This window comes from Amblyomma mixtum, chromosome 2 (genome assembly GCF_055824585.1).
Source record: "Amblyomma mixtum isolate Tamu chromosome 2, ASM5582458v1, whole genome shotgun sequence".
NCBI lineage: Eukaryota > Metazoa > Arthropoda > Arachnida > Ixodida > Ixodidae > Amblyomma > Amblyomma mixtum.
The window spans coordinates 285,139,903-285,154,020 of NC_143013.1; the positions used below are offsets into that span (position 1 = coordinate 285,139,903).

The 14,118-nt window shown below is 46.3% G+C and overlaps 1 protein-coding gene across 1 annotated transcript; it reads right to left on the reverse strand.

Annotated features, from left to right (window-relative positions):
• Window positions 1-1,378: 1,378 nt before the first annotated feature.
• On the reverse strand, window positions 1,379-10,144 carry LOC149364338 (carboxylesterase 3-like). Its single transcript, XM_089570084.1, has 5 exons — window positions 10,123-10,144; window positions 8,086-8,498; window positions 7,440-7,627; window positions 1,720-3,165; window positions 1,379-1,517 (listed from the first exon to the last, which is right to left on the reverse strand). The coding sequence occupies exons 1-5, from the start codon at window positions 10,142-10,144 to the stop codon at window positions 1,379-1,381; spliced, it is 2,208 nt and encodes a 735-aa protein (XP_089426210.1).
• Between the last annotated feature and the right edge of the window lie 3,974 nt (window positions 10,145-14,118).

Consider the following 14,118-nt stretch of genomic DNA (forward strand, 5'->3'; position numbering starts at 1 on the left):
ATATTGAACCGGGTTGTGTCGGCTAAGCAGTGATTATCCGGGAGCAAGAACGGCAGTATAATAAATTTTGTTCGTTTATTCAAACAGGCTAGTGAGAGTGAGAAGTGGACAAAAATATTCTACGCACAGTTAAGGTGGTCGTGTCTGCACGTTATGCGATCGCGTACATCTTGCTTTAGAAGGGCAATATAATAACAAAACACGAATATTCACATTAACATATAAGTATTTGAACAAAAACAGTGTCTCTGCATTTAGCATTTATAACGGGAATGAAACCAAAGCTCCCCGTATTCGCTTCCCACGAGGTTATTTTCTTCGAAATTAGCGTGAGGAGGCAGACAAACCAGTTTTTTTGTTTGTAATGCTCCTTTGAAATTCAACCTTGCTCTTGACTCTACTTGACAATGCTTGTTTCTGAAAGTGGCTCGATACTCTTCTAGCTAGCGATCCTACTTGAACCTTTACTTTTGCGGTGTTCGAAATATGGGCTTCTTATTGAGCAGCTGATTCAGCACAATCCCAGCCCTAGTGTAGTTAGCTGTCCCACACATGCCATCGCTTGCCGAGTGGGCTTATTTCTTGCTTATTACTGAGTAGCTGGTTCCGCACTCGTTCTACTTAGCCCACATGTTCCACTGTGCTAACTTTGTTTCTCGTTGAACAGCTGGTTCCATCCGTGTCCCCTGCCTTCGCTTTGTGTGTGTGCTATTTTCTGGTTCTTGCTTAGCAGCTGACTTAGCATATTTTTTCACTCCAGCCTTCAATTTTCCAGGGCGCTAAATATTTGCTTCTTGCTGAACATCTGGCTCACCACGATGGCGGTTTAGTGGGCTCACCAAAGGCCGTATTCAGGAGCAGTCAGTTTATTATTTGTGTGTGTGTGTGTGTAGAAGAGGTCTATGTGACATAGGAAGGTTGTTTACAGAGCTCAAGAAATACACTAGCCGCAGAATCGTTTAATTTCTTCACAAAGTGGGCCCTTTGAAAGAGGAGTACTGCTTATTGGGCTCAGCAACTACAATAGACGTAGCAGCAGTTCGTTTCTATACACGGCAGGTGAGGGCGGCGATAGGATGTCTCGCATAATCTTCAACACCAGTGTTCACATTCTGAAATATCGGGGCATCATTTAGCATATTCTCACTGCCTTTACTATGAACCTGCTATAGTTAAAAAGTGCACATGAATGCATACAACGGCACAAGCGAAATAAAAAAGAATAAAACTGGCGAATATCTGAACCACGTTTTGGAAAGTCTTTTCATGTATTGATTTGTTGATAAGATTGGGTACCCTTGCAATGCATCAAGCCGAATGGGATAACGTTTAACTCCTAGTATTTCTACACTTGTCCCTTGGGATAAACAAGGTCGCTCTACGTCACAAGTGCATCGATGATCTCCCGTGTGATGCGACAAGGCTCCTTTCGCAGCATTTTGGAAGAAGAAACGCTGGCAGTGCCATTGAGGACCATGACGTTGTCATAGACGCCGAATGGCGCCCAGTGTAGTATTCTGCAAAGCACGAAAATGAGAGAAACAGTTTATAGTTTTTACCTCGCTTCGGTCGAAATGACAGTACAAGCTCTGCACAAAGTCGGTGTCCTTGGCTGACAGCTACGCTGCACTAAAATTAACCCAAATTTTCTGCTGATGTAACAAAAACAATCTTTTCCATAAAATATATTCATAAATGCATTCATAAAAACAAACTCACCCCTCTTTCACAAATGTCATGACCTCAGTCAAGATCTCCGTTGGTTCAAAGCCGCCAGGATCGACGCTGATGTAGAAGTACACAGTGGCTCTTTTATCATTGGTAACAGTGGCCAGTTCTACTAGCGGGCAGTGGTAGATGGCGTCGGCGAGAAACTGGCGGATTCCGGTGTCATTCAGGGTCTCAAGTATCGTTTCTGGTATCGTGGAGAGGTCCTTGAATGCCTCGCTTTTATTCGGACTTGCGAAGACGTGGGCTACGCGAGCGAAAATCTCTTCCAATTTATCTTCTTCTGGCGTCATATTTTGATTCTTTATGATGGCGTCCACGATTGCAAGACCATCTTCTTCATTGTATCCGCAAAGAATGCTCATTCCCTGCAATGACTTAGGGATGGAGGAACCAAACGTCAGCGGTGCTGCGTTCCTGGAAGGCACGAATTCCAGCGGAGGTGCAGACCGGCTCTTCACCACGACATCTTCCCAGTTGCGACTCCTTAGGCAGCTCAGAATATTGTCGATGTTAGTGGGGGCGTCGCTGCATGCGAGACGCTCGGCTAGAGATAAGACGTTATCGATTCCATTCCGTGGTAGCAAAGACGTCGGAGTCAGACCGTGCAGGATAAGCTGCTGGAAGTAAGGTTGGGAGTCTATGCTGCCAAGAAATACCGTAGAGAGGATCAGTCCACCTCCGCCGAAGCCCAGTGCAACCATCCCAGTAGAGTTCCCGTGGAAGGTCGCGATGTTGTCACGGATCCAGGAAAGGGCGAGAGAGACGTCGGTGAAGGCTACGTTCCCCGGTGCTTTCTCGGAGGGCGAGCTCAAGTAGCCCAGGACTCCAAGCCTGACGTTGAGAGCCACCACAACTATGTCTCCATCGGCGGCCATCGTGAGCCAGAGGTGTTCATACTCTGCCACGCGTCCAGTATTGAACCAGTCCGACGCCAAGGCGACGACGACCTTCTTCAATGGGTCTTTAGGACTGCAGATGAACGGCGCCCAGATGGAGAGCGTGAGGCAGTCCTCGGACCCTACTGGCTCAGATGAGCCAGGCGCCAACTGGGCGCACGGAGGGCCGTGTGCGTAGGCGTCGAACGTGCCTTTGGCGCCGAACGTCGTAGCTGACATGGCTGGACCGAAGCGGTCTTTCCCCGCCGTGGAAGCACCGTATCGGATGCCAAAGAATAGTCGAACCGAAGCGCTGGAGTGGTTGTTTTGAGCACTCTGGAATCCGAACACTGTGCCACCGGGTAGTGCCAAGGCGAGCTGAATGGATGGATCGACGCAGGCAGGCAGGTTAGTCACCGTAGGGTTTTCAAGGCTGGCCCAAGGGTCGAATGAGGCGGAAACCCTCTGGTGGCGGTAGCGTGGCCACAAGTACATGACAGCGAGGGTGGTGATCGTAAGGATTACGATAATGGAAAACCCGACAGCTACCCAGCTTTTCCTGCAAGGACAATGTAGCATTTTCATGTCAGATTTTTGCGGTACTTCCATGTCAAGTTAAAATACCGACAGACATAAGAGACACATTTATAAGCATATCTCTTAGTGGGTGGTATGGGGCAGGGGGGTTATATTTTAAAAATGCGTTTCCGAAGTTTCTTTTAAAAAATGGGGCCCAACGAGTTCTCACTCCCTTTTGTAAACTCGCACCAGACAGGCGTGATATTTGCAGGCGTCGTCAAGACGACCCAGGCTAGGACGCAGCATCGATGTTATCTTTCAACTCTGAACCAAACACTGATCAGTTCGAAAACATCAGGTTTGAACGAAACTGCAGCAAAACTGTCACCCTGTACACCCTCCTGGCTGACAATAATGTTAACTTTATTGCTGCTAAAAGAAATTCTGACGCTAGAAAGTAATTAGGCTTATCGTGCTTGTCGAGTCAGAGTAACAAAGCATGCAGCATGGTGGAGAGGGGGCACGTAGATGGATTTCATGCAAACACAAAGTCAACAAGAGAGGGGGTGCCTCGGGGAGCTTTCCAACGTTTCGAGAAGAGTCTTCCAGACATGGACAAGTCCTCTTGTCAAAGCATGTAGCTCAAAATGTTAATCCCTAATCATCAAGCTTGTTACTTTTGACTCAGTTTTGAAGCCGTTCATGAAGCGGTTTCACAAGCGAAAAAAACAAATGTAATGTGTAAAATGTAGCAGTAAAATTTGATTTAGAGATAGAAGTTAGTGGGTTTATTAGACAACAATAAGTATTTGCTCAGCCTCACCAAAAATCTTCGAAGTTGTGGAAGAAGCCACGAATGTTGGTAGGAATTCAGAGACAAAATTCAAATCGGTGATCACAAGCGGGTGCGATTTGTGCTGTGACAAAAGCGCAGCTCAAAAAGTTAATCGGTAATCTCTGATGACCGAAGACAACGCATGAATGCATTTAATCTCTGGTTTCGCTTCCTGACGTCGCTGCTTTGTTTAGATGCTTAGCTGTGCTGCTTCATACGCACATACACTTCTGTCGGAACTCATAGGTCCCGTAACAATGCTTGTGGAGACAGCGGAAGACAAGGCATTGTAAATTTTAGCAGATCGGTAGTCTCGCTGAATACTTCCATGTAGTATACCCCAGTTTCGCAGAACTTTTATAGTTTAGTATAATTTAAGGGGGAATGTGTTCCCTGATTAGCAAAGAGGGGAAGTTAAATAGAGTAAATTTCTAGGCTAGTTGTTTCATAATGCGCAAAGGAGGAACCAGCGAAACAGACGCAGGACAAGAACAAGGAGGCACACACACGACACCACTGGTTGACGTTATATGCGTACTTGCAGTAAAAACGCAGGGCCGCCTAATTAAAATATATGCTGGCAATGCGAAAGCATTCGAAGCATGCCTTTGGAGAAAATTACTTGCGGTGCTTGTGAGTCCCAGGTTGCTCTTCCCGAGCAGTGCTTTCCGAGCTGTTCGCGTACGCCACCGCCGCGGTTGGGAGGCGGAGGATTCACACAGACGAACCTGATCTGGTGGCTTCACTGCCCGTCTGGTTGTCACTTCCCTCCAGGCAATGGGCATTCTCCGTTCTAATTACGTCACCGTGACCTCGATTCCCTACAGCCAATGCGATTTCTCACTACGTCATCAGCGATTTCACTGCTTGTCAGCCAAACAGAATTTTTCTGTACAACACCGGACGGTTGCCGCTGGCTTTTTGCTCTGGTTAGGCTGTCACATAAAGAAATGTTACTGCGTGCGAGCAGCTTGTGTATTGAATCGTAAGTTACCTGACTCGCGCTCCATGTTCTACAAAAGCTGCATGGCTTTAGTCAGGATAATTTCCACATAAATAAAAAATGCGCCTTAGCTATTAACGCCTTTCAAGAGGGACAAAGCGCGCATTTCTCATTTTCGTTACAATTTACAGCATAACTAACTGCCAGCAAAACACTCAACTTCGCATGTCCCTGGTGGCAAGCTGCTCTCATTCAAACAACACGGGAGTCAATGAACTGTCGTTTCAAACTGCTTCAACCACGATTACTGGATGCACGGACGGCTGCTGCATCATTTTATGGGAGTGCGTCTTACGTCATCTGTCGTTCAAAGTATCTCGTATTTGTGTTAAAGTTGCTTGGCTTACTCTGGTGCTCCCAGTATCCCCTGTGACATGTGTGGAAGGCATTCATCGATTCGTGTAAGGCCAGCAGTGGTTCTGTATTTGTACTAGAGTGAAGCGGAACGCAGTTCTCTAAGCATTTCTCTTAGCTTCGCCGAGGCGAAGCCTAATGACTTGTCACGCATAATAGCCAAGCCAAGTAAGAAGCATCGTTTTCCCGGCATTTCTCCGCCTCTCCTTGGTGGATGAAGTGCCACCAGCTTTCTCTATGGCTATAGTAAGAAACTCTATGCTCTTGGCATCCTTACCGAAAAGGACTGGCTGCCAACGTTTTGAAGCCAATGGCGGTGCAGCGTAGACTCAGAGATTCGCGGTTTGAATAAGTGCCGGCGTACGCATTTCACTTGCAAAATCGGCCGATGATGGCGACACCTGCATTTTGTATTGTGACCTTTCCTAGCTTATAAAAGCTCTGTTCTTGATTAGAGTGTATTTCCCCTTGCGACCAGAACGCGGTGCCCTGTCTATACAAGCCAACTTCTCCTCAGTGCTCCTTTTTAATATATTGGTTGTCCACCTCTCCTGGTCCATTCTTGCTAGTCTCTCCTCAAACGATATTTTGCTCTGTCCTTTCCATGCTTCAAAACACGAACACCTGGCGTCGCCGTGCCACCTACGTAGTCCCTCCAAGAAACTCCGAGAGAGGACAAAGGAAGACGAGAACAAGATAGGACGAGCAGGAATGGAGAAAAGAGAAAATGTGAACCAGGAAATTTCTCTATTTCGAGCTCGTCCTAAATCGCCCGTCAAGGAACCTAAGGTTTGGTTTGGTTTATGGGGTTTAACGTCCCAAAGCGACTAAGGCTATGAGAGACGCCGTAGTGGAGGGCTCCGGAACCTAAGTGCATGCAGTTAATGGCTTACAAATCTCATCATAAGATATGAAAGAAGCCAACAGCCACAGAAAGCAAGGGCAAAGGGGATTTTTAATTTATTTACTTTGTGGTGTTGATCAATTTTAGAATATTACTGAATATGTTATCGCTTAAAGCTAATTGATTAGAAAAGCAGAAGAAAAAACAACCACTGCCGCCGGTGGGATCCGAACCCACGACCTCCGAATTACGCGTCCGGTGCTCTACCTCTGAGCTACGGCGACGGCTGTCAAATCTTCTGCTTTCGGGGGTATTTATGTTTACAAGTAATCTAACCTTGAGAGTGTTCATCAGCGCCACCCACGTTCATAAGCGGCGGACGTAGAACGTCCTGTGTTACCGCAGGTGTGACGTAGAACGTCATCGAACGGGGTGGAAGCTGCTTGAGAACCCTCTTATGCTTCCCTATGGCGTCAAGGCTGCCAGAACCGAGACCCTCGCTAAGCAATTAAGCAAACAAGCGAAGGGGATTGAGGGGCTCGTTATAAATATGAAAGAAGCCAACAGCCACAGAAAGCAAGGGGCAAAGGGGATTTTTAATTTATTTACTTTGTGGTGTTGATCAATTTTAGAATATTACTGAATATGTTATCGCTTAAAGCTAATTGATACATATTCTACGTCACACCTGCGGTAACACAGGACGTTCTACGTCCGCCGCTTATGAACGTGGGTGGCGCTGATGAACACTCTCAAGGTTAGATTACTTGTAAACATAAATACCCCCGAAAGCAGAAGATTTGACAGCCGTCGCCGTAGCTCAGAGGTAGAGCACCGGACGCGTAATTCGGAGGTCGTGGGTTCGGATCCCACCGGCGGCAGTGGTTGTTTTTTCTTCTGCTTTTCTAATCAATTAGCTTTAAGCGATAACATATTCAGTAATATTCTAAAATTGATCAACACCACAAAGTAAATAAATTAAAAATCCCCTTTGCCCCTTGCTTTCTGTGGCTGTTGGCTTCTTTCATATTTATAACGAGCCCCTCAATCCCCTTCGCTTGTTTGCTTCATCATAAGATAGTTTGATAAGACGGAACTTTTTGGAGATACCATTGTAGTCATGGATCCCTGGTTGCATTCTCTCCATTATTTACGAGGATTCAAAATGGGGACACTTCTCGAAAGCATCCTGTTCAGAAATTAGGAACCCTTAAATGCGTTTTACTATATAATTTCATGAACTGGGACGTCTGTTTATCCAGTGGTCCTTGAACTTACGGGGATATGTTGGGTTGGACTAGACCTGACGAAGACTTGGAGAGGAACGTGGGATAAAAGGCGCGAAGAGGGCTGCTCCCTGGCGTTGATTTGGTGGCGGCCGGGGACTCCCGGGCGCCGACCGCTGCAGACAGCGTCTCGGGGGATCTCCTTTCGATGTCGTTTTCGGTCTTCGACTCGACCGCTACCTGCAGAACAAGAAGCAGCTCACATGAGAAGGGTTAGTTCTTTACGTTTTAGTTACCACCGTCATTCATTTTCGTTGGCCAAATTCAGGAAGCCTGTGTCGGGGTGAGTTGTGATATTTTGAACGGAATTTATGGGCTCAACTTGATCGCGCTGTCGCGTCAGTCGTTTTGCTCACACGACCTCCGTAAAGAGGAACAGAGCAATGTACAGCACAAAACTAGACTAACACATGGCGATGATGTTCGATGTATTTTTTATAGATTGATCAGTTGACTGATTATAATTATTTAATACTGAGAGCTTTAACAGATGGCGTGGTATCTTCATTGGCATATAGGCATGTGGTTCACAGCACGCACGAACATTCCAGCAGCTCGCTTCAAACCGGTTATACACAGCGAAAGTAAAATTGCGGAAGAGCTGTAAATGACTAGCGCGACTGATTGAATTTGCTAACCTGTTGTTCCTCCGGAACAGCGCATGTGTCGGTCCAGGTCTCCAAGGGCAACTTAGAGTCTGCCGTGAACAGATGGGGCCTGGTCGGCCCTGCGTTCGGAGACTCCGAGCTTCCGGCCACCTTCGATTCCGGGGATGGCCTTTTCGCTGCCGGATTCAAGGACCCCGCGGGAGACGACGAGCCAGACTTAAGTTTGTGTTTAGCGGAAAGGGACTTCTTTGAGGGGCTCAGTTTTGGGCTCGGAGATTTCGGGGAAGTGGGCGGTTTGGAGACCCGCATCGCCTTGAGCCTCATCGGCTTAGAGTCAGGCCTTGCTGCGGAGCCAGGGGTGGGAGACCTTCGTCCCGTGTCTCGAGGACTGAGCATAGCTGTGCGTCCGGAAGACGAGCTCGGGGACGCTGGTGACGCGGAGCCTGTAAATTGTCATAGTAAAACAAAAATTTAAGGCAAATCCTTGGGGCTCAGATTAAGTGCACGACGCACATTTTCTCATAAAAAAATTAAGATAATCTTTTAACTCATTTGATTTCGTAGAAGAAAAAAAAGTGAACACAAAGAGCCTTGACGTGAACGCCATCCAATTTCGTGTGAGCAATAGTAGAGTGCAAGTTCCTAAATTGCCCATAAGTCAAATCATACAAGAGCGCCGAAAAGAAAGCTACCAGTTAGTGCCCCAACAACCTCGAGAATAAGCGTATTCACGTTGAAAAGAGGATTAGCATTGAATATTTTGCAGTTTTACATAGCTGGGATAGCTGAGTTGGAAGCAACACTAGATAGCGGCCTGCGTTGTGCAGAGTCTCTTGTACTGTTTCAGTGCGCTGCTTTCACATTAGCCGCCGCGGTGGCTCAGTGGCTATGGTGCTCGGCTGCTGACCCAAAAGACGTGGGTTCGATCCCGGCCGCGGCGGCTAGAATTTCTTTGGAGGAGAAATTCTAGAGGCCCGTGTACTGTGCGATGTCAGTGCACGTTAAAGAACCCCAGGTGGTCGAAATTTCCGGAGCCCTTCACTACGGCGTCTCTCATAGCCTTAGTCGCTTTGGGACGTTAAACCCCACAAAACAAAACAAAACAAAAACAAAGCTTTCACATTATGTGACGTCACGTCACACTGGATGAAGACAAAAATTTCATGGTAATTAAACACTCTCATGGGTATTCCTGGCAGTTTTTTATTAATAACGGATAAGAAAGAGAAGACGGCGGAATTTGCATGTATGCGGGTTATCTCACCATGTACTAAAAAAGTGAAACTTGAAGTACTCAACCATTCAAAGACAAACATGAAAGGCTGGAATGGAAGTTGCGACCACAAGCCTTTATTTGTGCTGCGTCGGACCGCATGCCCCACATACCATACCATACCATACCATACCATACCATACCATACCATACCATACCATACCATACCATACCATACCATACCATACCATACCATACCATACCATACCAAAACTTACCTTTGAAAAAAATTAAATAACCATTACGGCTGTGCCATTACCACCATAAGCGCGGCCATATTGACTGCGGCACGAGGCCATCTCCCAAATGATCTCAAATTAATCCTCTCACGCTCTAGCCACACCATTCATTGGACCAAAAATTCCCTAACTTGACCCTCTCTCGCCTTTCACTAAATTTTGTTTTCATTTGATATTCGCTCCGTACCTAAAATACCAACACCGCCATTGCTAACCGTTGTGCCAAGTTTATTGGTTTATGGGGGTTTAACGCCCCGAAGCAACTCAGGCTATGAGGGACGCCGTAGTGAAGGGCTCCGGAAATTTCGACCACCTGGGGTTCTTTAACGTGCACTGACATCGCACAGCCCACGGGCCTCTGGAATTTCGCCTTCATCGAAATTCAGCCGCCGCGGCCGGGATCGAACCCGCGTCTTTCGGGTCAGCAGCCGAGCGCCGTAACCACTGAGCCACCGCGGCGGGCGTTGTGCCAAGTGGCGAACCTCATCTCTAGCCGCAATACACAAGGATTTGCGCCCACTTTCAGCCAGTATTTGAAAACACAAGAAAGCAAACCTGAACGATGTGCCGGTTCCATGAATTCCTGCAGCGGTGTGATTGAGTTTCTGGGGCCGAGGTTTTGACTCGATGATGCCGTGTTCGTACCTGGCTCGGTGTCGTCGTCTTCTCGCCCAGAAAAGTGGCTCGCGCACCGATGTACGGCACGGGCTGCCTCGCGAAAAATCTGACAAAAAATTACTTGGGATCGATAGTCGAACTGACAGGAATGAGAAAGCATGAATCGTTTCCATAATCGCTGACACTCCGCTGCTTAAGTTAAGCCTTTTCTATTTCGCTTCGCTATTCACACACAGACTTTGCTTTTACTTTCTCGAATTTTATTGCACTTCAAATCATTGCTATAGAACATTTTTTCCTCTCCTGTCGGCGGCTCGCTGCTCTCCGTAGAATTTACTTGGAGATACCCCTCGCTCGGCTTGGGCTTCCTCTATCTATTCCGATTCTCTTATCCTTCGGGGCAAGCGCCAAGGGATATGCCCTGAAACCAGTGTTCGATTCTATTCACGATTATTTATTTATTTATTTATACAGAATACCCCTAAAGGCCCTCGAGAGGGTATTACATAGGGGGGGGGGGGGGGGGGGGGGCACAGGCAATTGAACAGAATAAAAGAAAAACCACAAATATAAAACCAACAACAAAAGCACAAATAAGACACACTGGATGAAATAAGTAAGCAAAAGAATCAATCAAAAGCACAAATAAGACACTTTGCATGACATATAAGTAAGCAAAAGAATCAAAAGAATGGCTATATAATTTCATCTAATATAATTTCATATAATTTCATCTGGTAGATTCCTCTGCTAGAATGTGAATTCACAACTTTTCTTTCTCCGTATTTTTTGTTTTGTACAAATTCTAGCTCTGCGTCCCAAAATTTTAAATTTAAATATACTCCATTCCCTGTACATGAGTGCGTTTGTATCCGCTATGCACCCTGGCCAATCCCCCGCTGTGGGTATGTTCCATTCAGCCTGAGGACATCATCACCATCATTGCTGTTGCTGCTTGCTTCTTCGGCCTCCTTTCGTTTCTGAACGCAGCTGTTTATTTTTAATGACGTCATTCCTTCATTGGATCTTGTTCTGCGCCTGGATCCTATGTTCCCTCCAGCGATTGATCTCTCTTCTGTCCCACTCCTGTCCGCAAGGCAGACACGGGTTATCTAATATAAAGCTGCATGTGGACTTTCGAGACCCTCTGGCTAAAGCACCTGCTCCGATACTGACCGTCTATTCGACCCTTGGACTTCGACGGTTGTATCTGGTGGTCCCATCGCAGGACGTCATCAGATTTTCTCCTAGAATCCGGTCCATTGGACCTAAGAATCTCCAACACCTTCACCGAATTGAAAGAGGCCCGACTCTTCGCTTAAAAAGAATGACTACTCCAAACTACTATATATCAGTCTTGGGTACTCAGACAGCGCGAAATAGATCTAGAAAACCGAAGACGTCCCTGATCATATAAGGGCCCCCTACACTGTCTCCCCAATCCCTCGTCATGTGCACCCTAACCTCCATCGAGGCAGGAGGGGAGCCCGAGCCAAAGGGATTAAAAAACGCAGCGCTGGCGAGCCAAAACACACCTATATGGACATTGCCAGCTATCGCGACCATGTAACAATGGTGGCAGCAGTGGTTGATGCGACCCATGAAGAGCCCACCACCGCCAACTTCAAGAACTGCACCGTGCCAGAAGCAGAGTAGATAGCTATTCTTTCGTCATCGCCGAAAGCGAGAGACGGCGCAGATCTCTTACAGTAATTTCTGACTCCCAAATGGCCTGACGTAATTATACGAATACCAAACTTTACAAAACAACACTGGCTGTACTTAGTCAAATCGAATCCCAGGAAGACCACCATATTATCACACGGGCCCCAGGACACGGCGGCCTGACTGGAAACTAAGGAGCAGGTGACTTAGTTAGCGGACATGCTCACCGAGTAGCTGACGGTGAACGGGAACTCACTCCGGTCTTTCAGACGTGCGCTGCAATCCTGAAGCGCTGCCCACAACAGGGGCCTTTGAGGTAATAAATAAATAAATAAATAAATAAATCTCTGAGTAGCCCGCGAGCGCTACTCCCCACCTCACTGAAAACCTATCAGGAAGGAGTTGATCCGCTGGAGGCAATTAAAAACAGCTAATTTACAAACTTTTTTACTTTACGCAAAATTCATCCCATCCTGTACCGGGACACTTGCCCCAACACGTACAAACAGTTCCTTATATACCAAGCGCCACAACGAAGCAGTGGGAGGCAGCGCTGCTAGCGATCATTTGGAAGATGAAAGTAGACTGATCGACCTTGCCTGTACCCCCGTAGAATCGGCAGGGGGCCCTCGACTAGAGGCTTTACCCACCAAGCTCGCTAAGACCTCTATTCAGCAGTACATGCTTTTCATTTTTCATTAATTCATTCATTTCTAGAATCCGGCGTCCCCTTGTTTAGTTCTTAGTTCCATTCTTTTTGCTACGAGGCATGCTGCGTTCATTAACGACTTTCGTTAAGTCGTCGCTTTGGAAAAGCTGCCTCTGCTTTTTAGAAGTTGTAACCACGTAGCAGATTTTAGCTTCATCTTTCTCTCTCTCTTGTCCCATATTCGTTTCTTGTGTCTGTGCTGTTTTGTGCTAACTAAACAACAATTCACGTCAGTATTACATCTCCATAAACTCCAACCTTGTCATTCTGTTTTCTTATTCTGGTCTGGTTTGTTCCCGATGGTACTTTAAAAAAAAGCTGAGGGGCACGACACTTCTATGCATGTTTGACTGATTTCGTTCAATCCAGATTGCTATTTGCATCACAAGACAGCATATTTGGGAACGCTTGCACGTGAATAGAGGATGCGACTTGAAAAATTCAAATGAAATTTAATTCATACTTACTTTGAACTATAATGCAGCCGTGCTATAATGTGCATTGTGGCAGTATTAGTGTATCTGCCACGTGTGCTACAAGTATTTATTTTCAAGCACTGATATGAAGAATTATACAGTATTCTGAAGGAGAAATAACGCTGCGCTAAAAACTCGCGGAACGTTGCGGGAATGCACAGAATGAAACCGAAATAGTTAAGTTAAGCATCAAAACAAAAAGTCCTTTAGTTGAAGTCTCAGGCCTTTAAGAGTGAGTTATTTCGTCTCACAACCGAAATCAACCACAGTTAGTGAGTGGTAGCTAGAAAAAATCACGTAGTTATTGTATCTTCATGAATTCCTACCAGTTCCAGACCAGTTTCTTGCCAGGCAAATTGTCCTCTATCTCTGCGAGCACAATAAAGTATTAAACTACTCTTACTAATCCTACCACATTTCCAATACCATCAACCTTGCCGTTCTCCTCAGGCCGTGCCCGTGACCATCTGTCCGTCATCATTCGCTAACTCCTTCGAAACAGAGGCATGCTGGAGAGACAGAGAAAAACTTTATCATGGCAAGTGTGTTTAGCTGGAGTCTGTTCTTGGGGACTGACTGCATCCAAAGGCATTTCGGTTCTTTTGAAAAGCTTTACACATCTCACAAGAAATGAAGACACAAGGTCGGAGTTTCTTCCCCAGTTTTCTTCTTGTTACTGACACGGCTAAATATTTCGGGCAGACTTCAGAACCAAAGCCGGCACTTTTATGTAATGCGTTTCTACAAAGCTATCTTCGCGCTTTCGAGACCGCGGGTTATTTTGTTCGCTCCTCGTACGAACCTTGTCCTTTGGTATCATTTCAAAGTTCACATTTCCTTCGTTTCTTTCTGCAGAGGGACATGTTTTTCTTTTTTTCATTCTAACACTGTAATAAATAGCGTTCCAATGCTTGCACAGCAGCGTGCATGAAAAAGAAACAAAAAACGAAAACAAACCCTAAAGCATGGGGTCTAACTGTCCAACAACGAAAACTAACACGTTTCAAAAACTACGTATTGCAAAATAAGCGAATACAAAGGGCGTGGCGCTGCTTCAGTGGCCATATGCACGCCTCCTCACGA